Consider the following 19,914-nt stretch of genomic DNA (forward strand, 5'->3'; position numbering starts at 1 on the left):
GAATCTTTTCATGTATTTTATTATTGGCAGTTGACTGCTTCTGTAGGTAGCTTCCTTATAGTATATATAGTTGAAATTGGTCAGTTTAATATCAACATGTAAATATTTTAACTATTGAAATTACCTATCATAATAAAAAAAGATTTTGTAGGCAGCAAATTGTATCTGTTTCTTGGTAGTAATATTATTTCAGTATTAATTTCTCTTGATCTATCAGCAAATATATTTCATGTTCTTTGAAGTATGTAGTTTGGAAAGTGATTTTTGTATTTTTTTTTTATTGCTTTGAATTTTTCTCCTTAGGTTTCACCAGTTATCATAAATACTGTGATTACCATAACTTCAGCACTTTATACTGCTAAGGAAACCATCCCCAAAGAAACTGCTTCTTCTACAGCACATTTATGGGAAAAGAAGGATACAAAAGATTTAAATATGTGGTTTCTTGAAGAACCAAATGAAGCTGTAAAAAGAGCTCCCATGCCTGAATTGGTACCCAAAGGAGAGATAATAAAAATGAACATTGATTCTATTTTTCTGGTTCTTGAGGCTGGAATTGGTCATAGAACAGTACCTATGCTATTGGCAAAATCACGTTTCTCAGGGGAAGGCAAAAACTGGAGTTCCTTAATAAATCTCCACTGTCAGCTTGAGCTAGAAGTAAGCATATATAGTATTTTTCCAGATTATATAAGAAATAATGCTACATATGAACTATTTTGGAAATCTCATTTAAACATTTAAATTAAGTTTATAATAAATACGATGTTGATTCCCAAACTTTTGGAAAAAAGTGTACCTATTTATGCCCTTGATATAATTGTTTTTATGTGTATGTTACTTTTAGAGTACATATTAAGTTTATATTTCAACTGATTTCATTCATCTTAAGTTGATTAAATTAATAGACTGTTGTTCAGTTCAGTTGCTCAGTCATGTCTGACTCTTCATGACCCCTCAGACCACATAACACCAGGCCTCCCTGTCCATTACCAACTCCCAGAGTCTACTCAAACTCATCTCCATTGAGTCACGGAAGCCATACAACCATCTCATCCTCTGTCATCCCCTTCTCCTCCTGCCCTCAATCTTTCCCAGCATCAGGGTCTTTTCAAATGAGTCTCTTCGTATCAAGTGGCAAAAGTATTGGAGCTTCAGCATCAGTCTTTGCAACGAACACTCAAGACTGATCTCCTTCAGAATGGACCGGTTAGATCTTCTTGCAGTCCAAGGCACTCTCAAGAGTCTTCTCCAACACCACAGTGCAAAAGCATCAGTTCTTTGGTGCTCAGCCTTCTTTATAGTCCAACTCTCACATCCATATATGACTACTGGAAAAACCATAGCCTTGACTAGATGGACCTTTGTTGGCAAAGTAATGTCTCTGCTTTTTAATATGCTGTCTAGGTTGGTCATAACTTTGCTTCCAAGGAGCAAGTGTCTTAATTTCACGGCTACAGTCACCGTCCGCAGTGATTTTGGAGCCCAGAAAAATAAAGTCAGCCACTGTTTCCCCATCTATTTGCCATGAAGTGACGGAACTGGATGCCATGATCTTAGTTTTTTGAATGTTGAGCTTTAAACCAACTTTTCCACTCTCCTCTTTCACTTTCATCAAGAGGCTCTGTAGTTCTTCTTCACTTTCTGCCATAAGGGTGTTGTCATCTGCATATCTGAGGTTATTGATATTTCTCCCAGCAGTCTTGATTCCAGCTTGTGCTTCTTTCAGCCTGGCATTTTCAAGATGTACTCTGCATATAAGTTAAATAAGCAGGGTGACAATATACAACCTTGATGTACTCCTTTTCCTATTTGGAACCAGTCTGTTGTTCCATGTCCAGTTCTAACTGTTGCTTCCTGACCTGCATACAGATTTCTCAAGAGGCAGGTCAGGTGGTCTGGTATTCCCATCTCGTTCAGAATTTTCCACAGTTTATTGTGATCCACACAGTCAAAGGCTTTGGCATAGTCAATAAAGCAGAAGTAGATGTTTTTCTGGAACTCTCTTGCTTTATCGATGATCCAGCAAATGTTGGCAATTTGATCTCTGGTTCCTCTGCCTTTTCTAAAAGCAGCTTGAACATCTGGAAGTTCACAGTTCACATATTGCTAAAGCCTGACTTGGAGAATTTTGAGCATTATTTTACCAGCATGTGAGATGAGTGTAATTGTGCGGTAGTTTGAGCATTCTTTGGCATTGCCTTTCTTTGGGATTGAAATGAAACCTTACCTTTTCCAGTCCTGTGGCCACTGCTGAGTTTTCCAAAGTTGCTGGCATATTGAGTGCAGCGCTTTCACAGCATCATCTTTTAGGATTTGAAATAGCTCACCTGGAATTCCATCACCTCCACTAGCTTTGTTCATAGTGATCTTCCTAAGGCCCACTTGATTTTGCATTTCAAGATGTCTGGGTGTAGGTTAGTGATCACACCATCGTGATTACATGGGTCGTGAAGATCTTTTTTGTACAGTTCTTCTGTGTATTCCTGCCACCTCTTCTTAATATCTATTGCTTCTTTTAGGTGTATAAAATAGACTGTTCGGTAGATGTAAAATTCTTAATTTTAAAAATTAAGTATCCTTTTTTCGTTAAAGTGATAATAGATTATTTCTTTTCTCTTTGGAAATAGTGACTTAAAAAATTAGAAGAATATGCTTTATACATTTATATAATGCAGATCTTCATACTCTGGTGAGGCTCCACCAAGGTCTTTCACATTTCTGTGAGAGTCCTTTAGTTTTATGGAAGATACTTACTTTGAGCCAACATATATTATGCATCAGAATTTTTCTACATATAGTCTTCCCAGGGATACTTTGCTTTAAAGTATTTAGTTTATGTTTAGTAGAAACTAATCTGATATTCTACTTCAGTCAATAAGTATGAAAATTTATAAGCCACTACAATATTTGTGATGATAGAATTATATACTAATAGAGGTGGAACTGACAGACTGAGTTTCAAGTTTCCAAGTTTTAGCTAGAATTATCTATATTTTGCAGAGAATTTGATCTGAGATGTCCAGGAAGTTCAGAGAATTCAAATACGTACATGCTTATTGAATCATATGTTATTTGCCTTCACTTCAAAAGCTTTCTAAAAGTTAGTGAGGTAGATAGAACATGTTTTTAAAATTCCAGTAATGTTTGATTGATGAACACAGTTTTCACTGTTAAACCCAGCCTGAAAATCAAGGAAAGATACTTAAAAGAGAGTTTTTTTCTGGAATAAATGGTGAAGAGTAGACCATGAAGTTAGCCAGATGAGGAAATCATTGAGAAAGCATGTATAGGAAACTAAGGGCATGTCGATGGTTTTCATACAGAACAAATAGCACAGCCAAAAGGAATGGTGTGGGGAACAACATGGAAGATGATTTTAGAAAATACCAGAATGTTTTATTTAAAAAATTAAATTCTCTCTCTAGGTACATTATTACAATGAAATGTTTGGTGTGTGGGAGCCTTTGCTTGAACCCTTAGAAATTGATCAGACTGAGGATTTTAGACCATGGAATCTTGGAATCAAGGTATTTTTGATATCTGGAAATTTTTTTCAAATATTGAGGATGTCCACATCACGCACACTTTAATTTTAATCACAGCGGAGTTCAGATATTTCATTATGAACCTTTCCACATGCTTCCTTGTTTGACCTCTGAATGTAATTTTCAAACCCAAGACTGTTGCCTCATGGGCTTCTAATATAAATACTGTGTAACATTTATTATGTACTAGATACTGTCTTAAATAATCTACTTTTGCTTTAAACTTAAAACAAACTTCTGAAGAAGATACAGTTTTAAACTTCATTTTAATATATGATAGAACTAAAACTGTTGAAGTTAAAGGACTTTCATAAAGTAATAATACCTTTAAATTGGAAGAGGTGGAATGCAATACTGGCTGCAAAGTCCCCACTTATAAACTATCATCTTAAAATATTTCTAGCATTTTTTTTAGGTTGTTGTCTATCCCAGGTTTTCCTTGGTATCTGAAGGGTGTGTATATAAAAGAAAACACATCATTATTTACTTAAAATATAATGTGAATTTATGTAATCATATAAATCAGAACCTTTAGATGGATGAAATTGTGCTTCTGAAGCAAGAGATTGTAGGATTATTAGCGTATCTCCTCCCTAATAATGATTCTGTGAAATAATGGACAAATTTTCAGTGGCTTAAAGCCAGTTAAAGGAACAGTGAAGGTGAGTAGCATGGTATTTCCAGCTTTTTATATTAGACCAGTACATTTGATTGTGCTTATTTTAGATAGAGGATTTGGATAAAGGAATTTCTTTGGTGGTTGTTAGGTCAGGATACTTACAGGTAGTAGACTTGCGAATCTTAAAAAGAGGTAGGTAGTTTGATTCACAGGAGCCTAGGTCCTAGTGGCACTGTTCTGCAACTATTGTTGGACTTATTAAGTCCCTAGGTTTCTGTTCTTTATATATAGCATTTATACCACCAGTAGGCTAACTTTTCTTGCCCTGAATTTCCACATGCTATGATGTATGTGCTTCTGATTTTCATTCAGATGCTACATGCGTTTACTTATTAGGGTTTTATTTTCCCCTTCTAAATTATGTCTGCCATTTTAGTGTAACTGAGGAGGAGAAGAACTTTTCTTCCAGTACTGCCTCTGTCCAGGCGGCATTCGTTGGTTTATGTCCCAGTTATTCCAGTAAGGCAGTGGAACTGATAAAATGTATTGCTTTCTCTAATGTTTTGGTTGAAATTTGTCTGATGTTTGTTTTTCCTTTGTAAAATGAGTTATACCATGCTCCTAGAAACAAATTGTTCTCACATTTCTGTAATTTATATTATTTTAGATGAAAAAGAAAGCCAAAAAGGCCATTGTTGAGTCAGGTACTGAAGAAGAAAATTACAGAGTACCAGAATACAAAACTGTCATCACTTTCTATTCGAAAGACCAGCTAAACATTACATTATCTAAATGTGGCCTTATAATGTTAAATAATTTAGCTGAGGTAAGGAAAGTTACTTGAAACTTTAATTTTGGGGTACCAGTCTGAGTTAACCTTTTGGTTAAAAAAGAAGTTTTTGTTAATTTAGTTGTTTGTCATATGTCTGTTAGTACTCTGCTTGTCGTTTAGTTTTCTACATTTTCTTGTATTTATGATGACTCTTCCTTGTTAGGCATTTACAGAAGCTGCCACTGGATCTTCAGCTACCTTCATAAGGGATCTGGCACCTTTTATGATTTTAAATTCTCTTGGACTTAGTATTTCTGTTTCACCAAGTGAATCTTTTAGTGTACTCAACGTACCTATGGCAAAATCATATGTATTGAAAAATGAGGAGAGTTTAAGTATGGATTATATGCGAACTAAAGACAATGATCATTTCAATGCAATGACCAGCCTAAGCAGCAAACATTTCTTCATTCTTCTTAGTAAGTGATAAATTACCGTCCTGGGGCTTTATTTTCTTTTAAATTATATTTTATATCCCACTTTACTTACTCCTGGTATCTCACAGGTTATTTATTTCCTTCCTAATATGTTGCAAATTTTATTATTTCCTTTGCAGGGCATTGGTTGCTGTTGTCACTGTATTGCTCAATTTCAAATTCTGGCTTTATCCACTGCTTTATTTAGAGCATAATAATTTTCTCCTTTGGAGAAGAAAATTATTAGATCTTATCTTCAGTCAGCATTTGTAGACAATAACTATCAGTGGTTGTTTTAACCACTTTTAGTATAACTTAGTAAAATTCCAACAGTTTTGCAACTGAATGAATTGAGAATAAGGTTTGAATTCAGCCAATGGCACAGATAATGGTTTTGGGGTTTGTGAATGGTTTTTATCTTCTGCCTGTTGAAGTAGAGGTTTGTTTTTTTCCTTTGTTCTTTATGTTTCTCAGAAGAGAGGTAAAAAGTAAAAGTAAATACATTTTAAAACTGTCGTAGTGTGTACTCATTGTATTCTTCAATGTATGTACATTGTAGTATGTACTCATTCTTCTCTTGGGAGGAGAAGGGAGCGAGAGAGGATGAGATGATTGTATGGCATTATCGACTCAATGGACATGAATTTAAGCAAGCTCCGGGAGATAGTAAAGGACAGAGAAGCCTGGCATGCTGCAGTCCATGGAGTCACAAAGAGTCAAACATGACTAAGTGACTGAACAACAAAACTCGTTGTGAAGTTAAATATTAAATAGTCCCAAATCCTCACTCACAAAACTTTATGACATTTTGACAATTAAGTAGCTATGGAAGGAGGGACATTAGAAAAGTTACTTAGGCATGGAAGAGGGGTGCTAAAATTGACAGCTTGTGCTTTTTCCTAGTCTTAACAGTGCCTAGGTTTAACATGTTTTCCCAACATTGTCTGTAAATTGTTCTCATCAATTGTATTTCTGTTTGCTTTTAAACTAACATTTTTATGGGATAGTAGGGGAGGCAGACAGGTTAGTTGCAGTCTTTGCAGCCTCATGGATGACTGTAGCCCGCCAGTCCCCTCTGTCCATAGGATTCTCCAGGCAAGAATACTGGAGTGGGTTGCCACTTTCTTTTCTAGGGGAGAGGAATCTATAAATAAATAATTAACTTCCAAAATAGATAATTTATCCCCAATACAATATATGTATATATGAGGTAAGGCTATATAAAATCGTAATCAATTCTTAGATATGGCAAAGTGTCACAGCCTGTTGGAAAAATTAAAAACTGAAAAACTGCAGCTATTTGGTAATTGCCTGTGACTGCCTGTTTTATATGATAACAAACCAAAGATCAGTGTTCTTGTATTTTCTAGCAGTTTCTCTCATCAGTCAGTTATTTTTAAAAGATTATGTTGTCTTAGGTTTAACTTTTGGATGAGTTTTTTTCAATTAAAAACTTTTTTTGTTAAAATACTTTGAAGGGTTTCAGTGAATGGTGTAGAAATGCATTGTGGATTCTTAAAACATCCCTTTGTATAGTTTTCAGTGATAATGTTTAAAAATTTAAGAAATCATCTGATGTTTCTGGCTTAAAATGTCTACTAAAATTAATATATGATGATTTATGATCAATTTTAAATATGTATACTTAATTTAGCCCCTGCTAACCACTCTACTGCTGATAAAATCCCTTTAACAAAAGTGGGACGACGACTGTACACTGTAAGACACAGAGAGTCTGGAGTTGAAAGATCAATTGTTTGTCAGATTGATGCAGTGGAAGGAAGTAAGAAGGTAACAGTTCGCTCTCCAGTGCAGGTACGGAATGATTCACTTTTTTCTGAGGTCATACTTTGCGTATTTATGTGCTATTGAAAAAAAAAAAAAAGTAAATTACCACCAAAAGTATGCAAATTGTAATAGAAATACAGCTAATGGCTTAAAAAAGAATAATCATTATCAGTAATTATACTACTCTAATATGAACATTTGTTATATTTGAAGAATTTTGTTGAATATACGTCTCATAATTTTTATAGGAATATTTTGTAAGTTTTTTGAATATTATTTTGTAAAAACAAATGCATCAGTATTTGTTTTAGGTCTTTGTGGTATGTATTCTTTTGTTTTAATCACAGAAATTTTGTATACCTTTACTGAGGTAAAATTGATGTACAATGAACTGCATATATTTAAAGCTGATGAATTTTGACAAAAAATACACTTATGAAACCGTCATCACAATCCAAGTAATAAACACACTTATCACCCCAAAAATTTCCTCATCCCCTTTTTCCCCATTCCCATGCATCTACTTAACATGTACTTGTGGTACATTACTTATACAATATAGAATTTTATATAAATGAATGAAGTACAGAATGGAGTCTGACCTCTGTCAGTGAGGAAAATTTTGTATGTATCAGTTTTCATGTTTTAATGCTGCACACAGTTACATGTTGTTGAGTAGTAATCTGTTCTATGTATATACCACATGCCGTGGTATATACAGCATGTGGTATATACAAAAATTAATGAATTTTGGTATATGATATGAGGTAAGTGTTGAGGTTCATTTTTTTCACTTGGCTATTCGTTCTGACCAAGATTATCCTTTTTCCATTAAATTACCTTGATACTTTTGTCAAAAATAAATTGACCATTATCTTTTTGTGTAAGGTCTCTAATCTGCTTCATTGCTCTATTTATGTCAGTACCATTCTGTCTTGATTGCTACTTTATCCTCAGTCTTGAAATCAGGTAGTAACAAGTTATCCCACTTTGTTCTTTTTCAAAGTTGTTTTGGCTAGCCTAAGTCCTTTCCATTTCCATTTAAATTTTAAACTTGAGTTTTCAGTTTTTATATAGAAACTTTTACGAAATTAGCATTTTTAATATTAATTTTTTGACTTTTTTTCTTGCTAGTAGAAGTACATTTGGTTTTTGTATTAACTAGTATTACGCAGCCTTACTGGATAATTTTTTTCTAGTAACTTTTTTCTAGATCTATAGATAGTTGCAATACCTGCAGATAAATACATTTTTCCTTCTTCCTTTCCAATCTCGGTGTTTATTGTCTTATTTTATTTTGTTTAGTTTATTGTACTAGGTACAATCTCCGATACAATTTGAATAGAAATTATGAAAGGGGATGTTTTTGTCTTATTCCCAGTCTTAGTGGAAAAGTATTTGGTCTTTCACCATTGAATGTGTTTTGAGTTGTAGCTTTTTTTGTTCATGATCCTAGTTTACTGAGAGTTTTTATCAAAAATGAATGTTGGATTTTGTCAAATGATTTTCTGTCTTTACTGAGAGGATTTTTTAAAAAAAATTTTGGGCACATTATTTATTTTTTTAATTGAAGGATAATTGCTTTACAGAATTTTGTGGTTTTCTCTCATACATCAGTAAGAAGCAACCATAGGTACACCCATGTCCCCTCCCTCCCAAACCTCCCTCCCATCTCCCATCCCACCCCACCCTTCTAGAGTGTCACAGAGCCCCTGTTTGAGTTCCCTGAGTCATACAGCAAATTCCCACTGGCTATCTGTTTTACATATGATATTGTAAATTTCCATGTTTCTACTAAAAGGATCTTTTTAAAAAAATTGTTAATACAATTAATTACCATTGATTATTTTTTGATTACTGTATTAGATAATGATTGACCGTTAATGTTAAATCAACCCTGCATTCCCAGGATAAATCTCATTTGCTCATGAAAGTGTTAACCTTCATGAAGTACTGTTTGATTGATTTGCTAAATTCATGTTTAGAATTTTTATATTCTTGAGGTGTATTGGTTTAGAGTTTTCTGGTAGTGTTTTTCTTATGTTAAGTTTTTAAACCACAATTTCACTTTAAGGGCTATTCATATTATCTGTCACTTTTTGAGTGAGTTCTTGTAGTGATTATGTGTTATTCCATGAAATTTGTCAATGAAGTATTTTTGTTTTGACTTCACTTTTATGTTTTAAGTTATTTTCACTGGTTGTAGTAATTTAGATTGACAGTTATTTTTTCCATAGAATGTCATTCCACTGTCAACTATATTACGTTGTTTCTGACCAGAGTGTGCTCTCTGCTTTTTTATGAAACGTGTAATTTTATTTTTATTTAATTGTAAGATTTTTTTTCCCTTTATTACTGGTTTGAAGCAATTTGGTTGTGATGAATCTTAGTTGAGTTTGTTTCATATTTTTTTGTACTTGAATTTATGCATTTATAGTTTTCATCAACTTTAGAAAAAAAATTTGCCATTGTATTCAAAAATTTTATTTCTGTCTTCCCCTTCTCTTCTTCATGGTCCACAGTAGGTTTATACAGATATTAGAGTGTTTAAACTTATGCTCTCTAATGCTCTGTTCACTTTTTCTTTCAGCTTCCCCCCACCCCCATGTTTCTGTATTGATGTTAAGTTTCTATTGTTAAGTCTTTAAGTTTACATTTCTTTTCAGTGTCTCATTTGTCTTAATCTCATCCAATGTATTTTTATGTCTAAAAGTTTAATTTGCATTTTTATTTACAATTTCCATGTCTTTTTATATATCTTCAATCTTTCCCCTAACTTTTGAATATATCAAGTATAGTTATATAAGTGTTTTAATATTCTTGTCTACTAATTTGATCATGAGTATCATTTCTGATTTGTTTCATTTTATTAATTTCTATTTTTATGGGTTATTTTTAAATTTTTGTGTGTCTAATAATTTTTTTACTGGATGCTTAAAATTGTGAATTTTACTTTGTCAGGTTCTTTAGATGTCTTTGTATTCCTTTATGTATTCTTGAGCTTAATTCCTCAATACAGTTATGTGAGTTGGAAAGTGATCCTCCCAATGCTTGTTTAAAAACATTTTAGGTGAGGCTCAAGCAGTCTGTCAGAGAAGGCAATGGCACCCCACTCCAGCACTCTTGCCTGGAAAATCCCATGGACGGAGGAGCCTGGTGGGCCACAGTCCATGGGGTCGCTAAGAGTCAGACACGACTGAGCAACTTCACTTTCACTTTTCACTTTCCTGCATTGGAGAAGGAAATGGCAACCCACTCCAGTGTTCTTGCCTGGAGAATCCCAGGGACAGTTGTCTATGAGGATCCCAGGGCTGCTGTCTGGGGTCGCACAGAGTCGGACACAACTGAAGCGACTTAGCAGCAGCAGCAAGCAGTCTGTAGTCTAGGGCTAATTTTGCCATGCTGATGAAGGATAGAACCAATACCCTTTGTACTAAACAAGATTTTACCACTTTGGTGAGAAAAGGAATTATGCATGAACAGCAGAGATTGTTCTGCCTCCCCCTTTCAAATGGATCTTTACTGAGCCTTACTTAGTGTACTCATGGGCATATGCCAGATACCGCTGAACTCTTAAAGTCTCATGAGTTCCTTCTCTACAGCTCTCACCTCTCCATGCAGCTATCTCCTCTCTCACTCTCTCATATAATGTGCTGTTAGATTAAGTCTTATTGGCTTTCCCGCATTCTTATATCTCTCTCTTCAACTCAGACTGGGCTCTGTTTGATTTCTTCTCTGCATAGTAATCTAGAACTCTTACCACCTAGTAAAGACAGTAAGATGGGGTGACAGAATGGGGAGACAGTCTTAGGGTTTATCTTAGTAGTATTTTTCTCTTCCTTTCCTTCTTTTCTTTCCTTCCTGCCTTCCCCCACCCTGGGTCTTTCTTTCCTGTGCTCTTTGTCCACTGTTTAAAAACGATTACTTCATGTGTACTTTTTAACCCCCTGTGTTTTGTTTGTTTACTAGTATATTGGGAGGTTATATCTGGCCTATATTGTTCCGTCGGAGCTGAAAACAGAGATTCTTTCTCTTATATTTGATTTACAATAATACATAATGTTAGTATGTCGCTCAGTCATGTCTGACTCTTTGTGACCCCATGGACTGTAACCCAGTGGGCTGCTGTGTCCATGGGATTCTCCAAGCAAAGATACTGGAGTGGGTTGCCATTTCCTCCTTGAGGGGATCTTCCTGACCTGGGGATCGAACCTGGGTCTCCTGCATTGCAAGCAGATTCTTTACTGTCTGAGCCACCAGGGAAGCCCTGATATATAAGCATTTTGATTTTGATATATATGTACAGTTTGAAGATGTTAGGCATGAAATTTACTCATACATCACGTTTCATATCTCTGGTAACATCGCCAGTTTGATATTAAGTTGCTCACTCCTGTCTGACTCTGTAACCTCATGGACTATAGCCCACGAGGCTCCTCTGTTCATGGGATATCCCAGGCAAGAATACTGGAGTGGGTTGCCATTTCCTCCTCCTGGGAATCTTCCTGACCCAGGGATTGAATCGGTGTTTCCTGCATTACAGGCAGACTCTTTACCATCTGAGCCATCAGGGAAGCATTTCTCTTACAATGAACTGCATTAAAGATGACTGTTAGGCTGCTCTCATTATTGTTGATTACTTTTTAATTTTATTAAACAGTAAAATATTAATGTTTAATTTCTTATAAGTACTTTCATAGAAATTAAAATATATTTCTCTTCTTTCAAATAAGCAGCTTATCTAGAAATAAAATATAATGTAGTTAATTAAGTTTATGTATTTATCAATTCTTAATTTGCACTCAGCATATTTTATATTTTGATATGATTTTTAAAATAGATTTTAGTAAGATATAGAAATAATATAAGAAAATAGTGTTACTAACCAATGTGTCTTTATCTGTCCCAAAGACAAATACAAGTAGAATTTTATCTGATAATGTATATTAAGCAAAATAACGTTAATCATTTACATCACTGTTGTATGCAACTCATTGGATGAGATACTCTTTACATACTTTTTCATTCAATGAGTAGTGTACAACAGTGATGTAAAAAAATAGACATTTGCCAGACAGTGGCTTTTTTGCACTTTTCTCATATAGGCATCTAAAACTTTGATGTCATATTTTTCTTATTAATTTTTTCTCCTGTGTTTGTCTAAAGGAAAAAGTTATTCCTGTATCACAGTCAAGAAGATGTTATCTTATTTTTTTCTAGGATTTTTAGAAGTTTTGTTTTTGAAATTCCTTTTCTCTAAGACTGTAGAAACTTTCTTTTTTATTTTTTAGCATGGATATTTTCATGTTTGAATTGTTTTTCTAATTTATATGAGGAAAATAAATATTGCCTGGTAATTCCTTTTTTGGGATATTTAGATGGAATACTTTATGTCTTTAGAGTCTTAGATTAATGATACTAAATGTTATTTTTTCTTTCCCAGATTAGAAATCATTTTTCAATACCACTTTCTGTTTATGGAGGAGACACGTTATTGGGAACGGCCTCACCTGGAAGTGAATTTAACATACCATTAGCATCTTACCGGTGATTTTGTTTTCTTTATCTTTTTGTTTGCCCTGTGATCTCTTATAGACAGTTTATGTGATATCTATCTTTAAGTTATCAAACTGTGATCAAATTTATCTTGTCAATATCTCTTTATTTAAGTTTTGGCACTCTTTAAATTTTTAAGTAATATTTAACTTAATGTACATAACATATAAATTATCTTTACTTTTCCTAGTCAATACAAATTACATGCTTGCAATATAACTATGAGAGTCATAGTCATGTAGATTTTTAACAAATTTCTAACAACATGATTGGTGCCTTCTAGATTTTAATATACTATTATAAAGTGATTTTTGCTTTTCAAATGTTTTATAATTAATTTTTTAGAAATTTATTTAGAAAATGTGAAATATTTTGTCTTTTTATCTACATGCTCATGCTCAGTTGCTAAATCATGTCCAACTCTTTGCAGCCCCATAGACTACAGCCCTCCAGGCTTCTCTGTCCATGGAATTTTCCAGACAAGAATACTGGAATGGGTTACCATTTCCTTCTCCAGGGGATTTTCCTGACCCGGGGATCAAACCCACATCTCCTGCTTGGCAGGCAGATTCTTTATCACTGAGCCACCTGGGAAGCTTTTATCTGCCTATTTATCTATTAATTGCTCATTGATAGAATTGTAATGTAAATAGAACTAGACAGTTCATTCTTGAACGCTATATATGACCCTCATGCAGTCAAATATCCACATTCAGTTGTCCCTCAGTATTCAGTTCTTCTTACTCAAAACCTCTTGCTGATTATCTGTCACTCTCGTTTTCTCTTTATTTCTTAAACTTGTCCTTTAACTTTGCATGTTTCTCTAATTCAGCTCTGTCCTTCAGAAAGAAAATTTTTGAGGAAAATTGTCACCTCTGCAAAATACTCTGCGCCAGTCTAGAAAGAGTTAACTATAGTTTCATATGCTCGGTCTACAGTGTACAATTGTTTTTGTTTTTTGGTACCTATAGTTATCTTATAACCAGTAGTTATCTTTTAACATTACATTTCCCATGTGACTGGTATCTCTTTAAGAGGAAAGAATGACTAACTTGTGCATTTTCAGTTTTGCCTCTCATTGGTAAATAATGGGTCCAATAAATGTCTTGATAAACTGGATGTGAGTGTATTGGCATTAGTTTAATGTAGAGACAATTAAGCTTTTATTTTTAAGTGTTAGAAGTAAGAGTGAAAAAAGAATAAAATACAGAGAATGTAGAAGTAAAAAAGGCTAAATCTGCAACTGATTTGACAGGTAACTCTATGGGTCTAAGGAGGGGGTGGTGGTAAAAGAGTTTAATATTATTTTACTGTCCAGAATGCCAGTAGCTGAAAGTTCTTGGAAAAAAAAAAAAAGACACACAGAGAGGTGGATGTGGACGGTTCATAGTTCAGTCTAGCAGATTTAAGGTACTATCAGACATCATTACAGAATATGTATTAGATACGTAAAATTTGGGGGATGGAGCTTAAGAAAATAATGATAGCTAGAGATAGTATTGACAGTTGTCACACAGTAAGGGATAGTGTCACAGTCACACTAATTATAGTTTTACAAGTATAAAAACATTTAAGTGTTTACACTTGGAAACACTTTAGACTTAAAAAAATTACTAAACCCTAGTACAGTTGCAATGTAAACAAAGAATGTGATATTTAAGTATAAGATTTAATTGTAAGTGAAGTGAAGTCGCTCAGTCGTGTCTGACTCTTTGCGACTCCATTGACTGTAGCCTTCCAGGCTTCTCAGTCCATGGGATTTTCCAGGCAAGAGTACCGGAGTGGGTTGCCATTTCCTTCTACAGGGGATCTATCCGACCCAGTGATTGAACCACAGTCTCCCACATTGCAGGCAGACACTTTACTCTCTGAGCCACCAAGGAAGCCACCGATCGTATGTGACATCCAGTACTTTTTATCACTGTCTTCTTGCAATCACTGCACTAACTTCTATAATGCTGTCCAACATTTCAGTAAAGTTAAAGTGTTAGTTGCTTAGTCGTGTCCAACTCTTTGCGACCCCATGGTCTGTAGCCCGCCAGGCTCCTCTGTCCATGGGATTCTCCAGGCAAGTATACTGGAGTGGGTTGCTGTTTCTTACTCCTGCTCAATAAAGTTAAGTATCTATTGAAAGCCTTCATTTGATTAACCTTGAAAAGCTGGTGATTAATTTTTCAACAGAAATATATTTTTGGTTCATGAACTCAGTCATGGTACATACTTGGGACCACGTATCCAGGAAAGCCAACTTCTTTAAGTGTGTAAGTCACATCTGTAGGTGTGTGTGTTGCATATATGACCTGTATGATAATGTATTTTCTGCAAGTAACCAGTTATGAGCTTGTAAACATACTTTTAAGACAGCATGTTTGTAAGAAAAATACTCTCCTTTTGAAAGCCAAATAACTTCATTACTTTACAGAAAGTTAAAATGCAAATATGTATCTGTATATCTGTCTTACCTATCTCTAAGAATGTGAAAATATAAAAATTTATTACAGTAGTATGGAGAAAGATAACTTCACTGTTCTAAAGCTGCAATCAAATAATTTATGTTTTCTTTTGAAGAATTTTAAAGCATATTGTTTAATCTTTTATGCAGATCACTACTTTCTCTGAAGCCAGAAGATGCAGACTATCAGATGTGTGAAGGAATTGACTTTGAAGAAATTATAAAACAAGATGGTACTTCTTTCAAGAAAAAATGTAGACCTATAAACCCTTCCAGGAAGCCATTTATCATTAATATAGTCCCAGAAAAAGATAATTTGACATATATGTCAGTGTATTCAGAAGACCGTTGGGACTTACCATATATAATACATTTGTGGCCACCTATTCTACTCCGAAATCTTCTTCCTTACAAAATTGCTTATTACATAGAGGTATCCTGGTATTTTTTAATGCCTTCTTGTCTTTGATTTTGTAGCTTTAGTTATTTAAAATTATGAGTAATAAAGCAGTGTTTTAAAATTCTAATAAAAATTTTAGAACTGGTGAACAGACAGTATAGATTTTCATTAAATGAAAATGTTTCAATGATGTTATATAAAAGAAGATTTAAAAATTTTTTTCCATTGATTTACCTTAGAAATATGGTTACTAAGTTGGATATAATTTATATCTACAACTATGATATGCCATTTTAAAAATCATGTGTGAAAGTACTAGATACTCCTGTAGAAAATTTTAGAAAATAGAGATAGATTGTCTGTAATCACATTATCTGAAGGTAGCACTTCTGATGAAGATATCATTTCAGTTCTAAAATATATTTTTCAGTCTTTCCCATGCATGTATATTTTATATATTTTTGAAAGATGGATACTAACTTTTCAAACAAGTATGAGAATTAGTATGAAAATAATAGTACTAGACTTAAAACCTGCTACATTATATTATTCTTGTACCTTTAGGTTTCTAAAAGGATTTCATGATTATAAAAATGCTTTTTCTTTTAAATACTCTTGAAGAGATTACATCCGATTCCTTCCTGTTGCTATAATAGGAATCTCTCCATCTTAGGATTTTCAGTGAATATTCCACTTACCATTGCTTGTCATATGTAAAAAGTAGTTCTTCATTGTAATCTGTTATTTGTTTTGTTGGAGTCTGTTATTAATGATTGGAATTTACTATGTGTTTATACTTTTCTGTCAAATTTTTTTTGGGGGTGAGGGAGTTAACACATCTGTGGTTTAAGAATATCTATTTTCCATATAGTTGACAATTAAGATAGTGGTTAAGAATTACCTCTTTACTATCAGATAGATTTGAGATTGAATCTTAGCTCTATCTCTTACTGGCCCTGGGTCTTTAGGTGAGTTATATTATCTTTCTAAATCATTTGTCCTATCTTATAAAAGAGGGATGGTAATAAAACTTTCATGACCGGGATATAGGGAAAATCAAATTAAATATGTAGTAAAGGACTTAGCACAGTGCCTGACAGGCATATGGTTTCTACTGGTTAACCTCTCTAGCACCACCAGCAACACTATTCTCTTTTGTGGAACATGTCAGGTATTGATAAACTTAACATTGTTTTTGCTTTAAGTAATTTAAAGTCTTAAGATGAAGAGGTTCCTATGTTATAACAACAGGAGGGAACCAGATTAGAGATGCTAGAAAAACAGGTGAAATCCCCAGATGGGCTATCTGTTCCATTTTAATAGAACTTTTAACTTGATGCTTTTAGGGATAACACTGTTTGCTAGTTTTCAAAAGAGATGATCAGTTTTTAGAAAGATAGTTTACCTGTGGTATGGAGAAGGGCTTAGAGGAGTTAAGAGCAGTTAGGAGACTTTTAAAAGGAGGAGTTACAATGACTTGAACTAAGGTAATGCAGGTGTGGATGGAGAAAAATGAACAGTTTTGAGAATTATGTCAGATGCAATATAAACACTTATTGGAAATAGGTTATGAGAGTTTGTTAAAAATCAAGAATTGAAGTTGGTAGCGATTGCTTATTTTGGATTACATACAGTTTTCATTATTTTATACTTTTCACAACTAAAATCATTAGTATTAATAGATAAGATTTATTTTTACTAATTATAGTGTTTTATAGTCTTAATTATTGCCAGCAGAATTTCTCATTATATTATTTAATTTTATTTTCACAATAGTCCTTTGAAGTAGATCATTTAGACCTTTTTACAAATACAGTAACTCAAATGATTTATAGAAGTTTACACAGTTGACAGAATTAGAACTTGAACATAAGTCTTATGACTTTTTCTGACAGAGGTATTTCAAAAGCATTTTGTATAGCATTCAAAATCATTAAGTAGAATATTTTAGCATATCATTCTGAAGCATTAAAAATTGACTGTATTTTCTTTTTTATTATAGGGGATTGAACATAGAGTTTTTACTCTCCATGAAGGCCGTTCAGCCCAGCTTTGTACTGTACAGTTGGATAAAGCCAGGCTACATTTAAAATTACTTGACTATCTTAATCATGATTGGAAAAGTGAATATCATATAAAACCTAATCAACAAGATATTAGTTTCATCAGTTTTACTTGTGTTACAGAAATAGAAAAGACTGATTTAGATATTGCTGTCCATGTGACTTATAATACTGGCCAGACTATTATGGCATTTCATAGTCCTTATTGGATGGTTAATAAAACTGGTCGAATGTTACAGTATAAAGCAGATGGAATTCATCGAAAGCATCCACCTAATTATAAAAAGCCAGTTCTCTTTTCATTTCAGCCAAAGCACTTTTTCAATAACAATAAGGTATGTGAAGTTTTTTTTAAACTTTTATTCTTTAGCTACTTTTCACTCCTTTTTAGTTTGTTTTGAAAAATAAAATATTATGAAACAGGTAGAAATAATATTTGTGAAATATTTGAGATTAGAAAGATTGGAATTTAGTATTGGAAAAGTTTTAGTGCACTAATAATATAACAGTAGTCGTGGTGTTAGTCGCTCAGTGGTTTCCTACTCTTTGTGACCCCATGGACTGTGGCCCGCCAGGGTCCTCTCTCCATGGGATTCTCCAGGCAAGAATACTGGAGTGGATTGCCATTCCCTTCTCCAGAATATAACATTAGTTTAGGCTAAAAAGCAAAAAAGTGTATCAACTTAGGTAGGAATTTTTAAAGGTACCTAAATACTAACATATTTGAAATATTTTTTTCTAGGTTCAGCTTATGGTAACTGATAGTGAATTGTCAGATCAATTTTCAATTGATACAGTTGGTAGTCATGGAGCGGTTAAATGTAAAGGCCCAAAAATGGAATATCAAGTGAGTTCATTCTGTGCTCATCTGGAAACTTTTATTTAAGCTCTGTTAAGTAATTAATTTTTATAAGAATGTTATGATAATGAAATAGTTTTTGAAATGTTACTTTTTTTCCCCCATAGGTTGGTGTCACTATAGACCTTAGCAGTTTTAACATTACCAGAATTGTCACATTTACCCCCTTTTTTTTGATTAAAAACAAAAGCAAATATCATATATCAGTGGCTGAAGAGGGAAATGATAAATGGCTCGCTCTTGATTTGGAGCAGGTGGGTAAATGAATTTCAACTTTTGTTATTTCTTGAAGTTGGATACCTGAAATCACTGTGTAGTGTTTTATCTGTCTACCCCCACCTCCCAATTTTGTTTCAGTTCCATGAACATTTTGAGTATTTATTTGTACCAGAATAAACCAAATAAATGATTTCTTTAATTGTTTAACCTGAATATTGTCATCTAGGAATGCATTGCTTTGTAAAAGAGGTGGACACTAACTAGATGGGGTTAAATATATAGCAGTAGAAGACGGGATAAAGTATCAATGCAGCAAATTGATGAAGATAAGTTGGTAAATTTATTTTCTTCAGGAAGATTTTAGAAATGCCTTTATAGGGTAGATTAAGCTAATTACTTTAAAATGATAGTAGTGTTTTAGGAATGAAGTTTTGATTCTGCTCTCTCTGTAGTTGTTAGGTATGTAGATAAGAGCTTTCTGAAAGACTGCCTGAAGTTAATAGAATATTTTACTTCTAAAGAAATTTTGTTCTAAGTATGCTATGATTATAAGAGAAGTATTTGCTATTTTTATTCATTATGCCTTTTTGAAGCTATCCTCTATAATCATTCATTATTCTTGAGTTATATCCTTTAGCATTTCCTTTTGAGCTGGTTGGTGGTAAATACTATCAGTTTTTGTTTATCCATCATCTTTCCCTTATGATAATTCTTCCTGATAATTCCTGTTTTCTGCAACATGTTGTAGCATTTATTATATTCTGGGTTCCATTTTTGTTGAAAATTCTGCTGTGATTCTGTCATTTCTTTGGAAGTTATCTTTTTCTCTCCTGCCTTCATGGAGTTCTCTCTGTCTTTGTTCTGCAGTCTTACAGCTATTTGTCTGCATGTGGCTTCTTTTTAGATATCCTGCTTGAGATACTTTATTCCTAGATCTATAGATTATTTCATACCTTATGTAAAATTTGCAGTGATTATGTTTTTAAATATTGCCATTCTTAAATACTCCTGTTTCTTCCTTCTGGATTTTTAATCAAATTTATTCTAGACCTTTATATTCTGTCTTCTATATATCTTACTATTGTTTTTTACATTTTCTGTCTGTATAACTCTTTCCTTTATTTTGGATAAATTCTGCATATATAGCTTTCATAATTTACGG

The 19,914-nt window shown here is 33.5% G+C and overlaps 1 protein-coding gene across 3 annotated transcripts in view; it reads left to right on the forward strand.

Annotated features, from left to right (window-relative positions):
• The window catches only part of VPS13A (vacuolar protein sorting 13 homolog A), a 282,305-nt gene that overhangs the window by 183,996 nt on the left and 78,395 nt on the right, over nucleotides 1–19,914 (forward strand). For all 3 annotated transcript variants that reach the window (XM_086415617.1, XM_086415618.1, XM_086415619.1), the window contains 10 exons: nucleotides 304–660; nucleotides 3,429–3,530; nucleotides 4,835–4,993; nucleotides 5,163–5,418; nucleotides 7,070–7,230; nucleotides 12,647–12,750; nucleotides 15,362–15,644; nucleotides 17,614–18,009; nucleotides 18,417–18,521; nucleotides 18,641–18,787. In XM_086415617.1, the coding sequence (XP_086271743.1) occupies nucleotides 304–660; nucleotides 3,429–3,530; nucleotides 4,835–4,993; nucleotides 5,163–5,418; nucleotides 7,070–7,230; nucleotides 12,647–12,750; nucleotides 15,362–15,644; nucleotides 17,614–18,009; nucleotides 18,417–18,521; nucleotides 18,641–18,787 (2,070 nt within the window). The remainder of the gene's footprint in view (nucleotides 1–303; nucleotides 661–3,428; nucleotides 3,531–4,834; nucleotides 4,994–5,162; nucleotides 5,419–7,069; nucleotides 7,231–12,646; nucleotides 12,751–15,361; nucleotides 15,645–17,613; nucleotides 18,010–18,416; nucleotides 18,522–18,640; nucleotides 18,788–19,914) is intronic.

The sequence above is a fragment of the Bos grunniens genome, chromosome 8 (assembly GCF_055505025.1).
Source record: "Bos grunniens cultivar Pamir isolate PY7600 chromosome 8, Bosgru_T2T1.0, whole genome shotgun sequence".
In the NCBI taxonomy this organism is placed as follows: domain Eukaryota; kingdom Metazoa; phylum Chordata; class Mammalia; order Artiodactyla; family Bovidae; genus Bos; species Bos grunniens.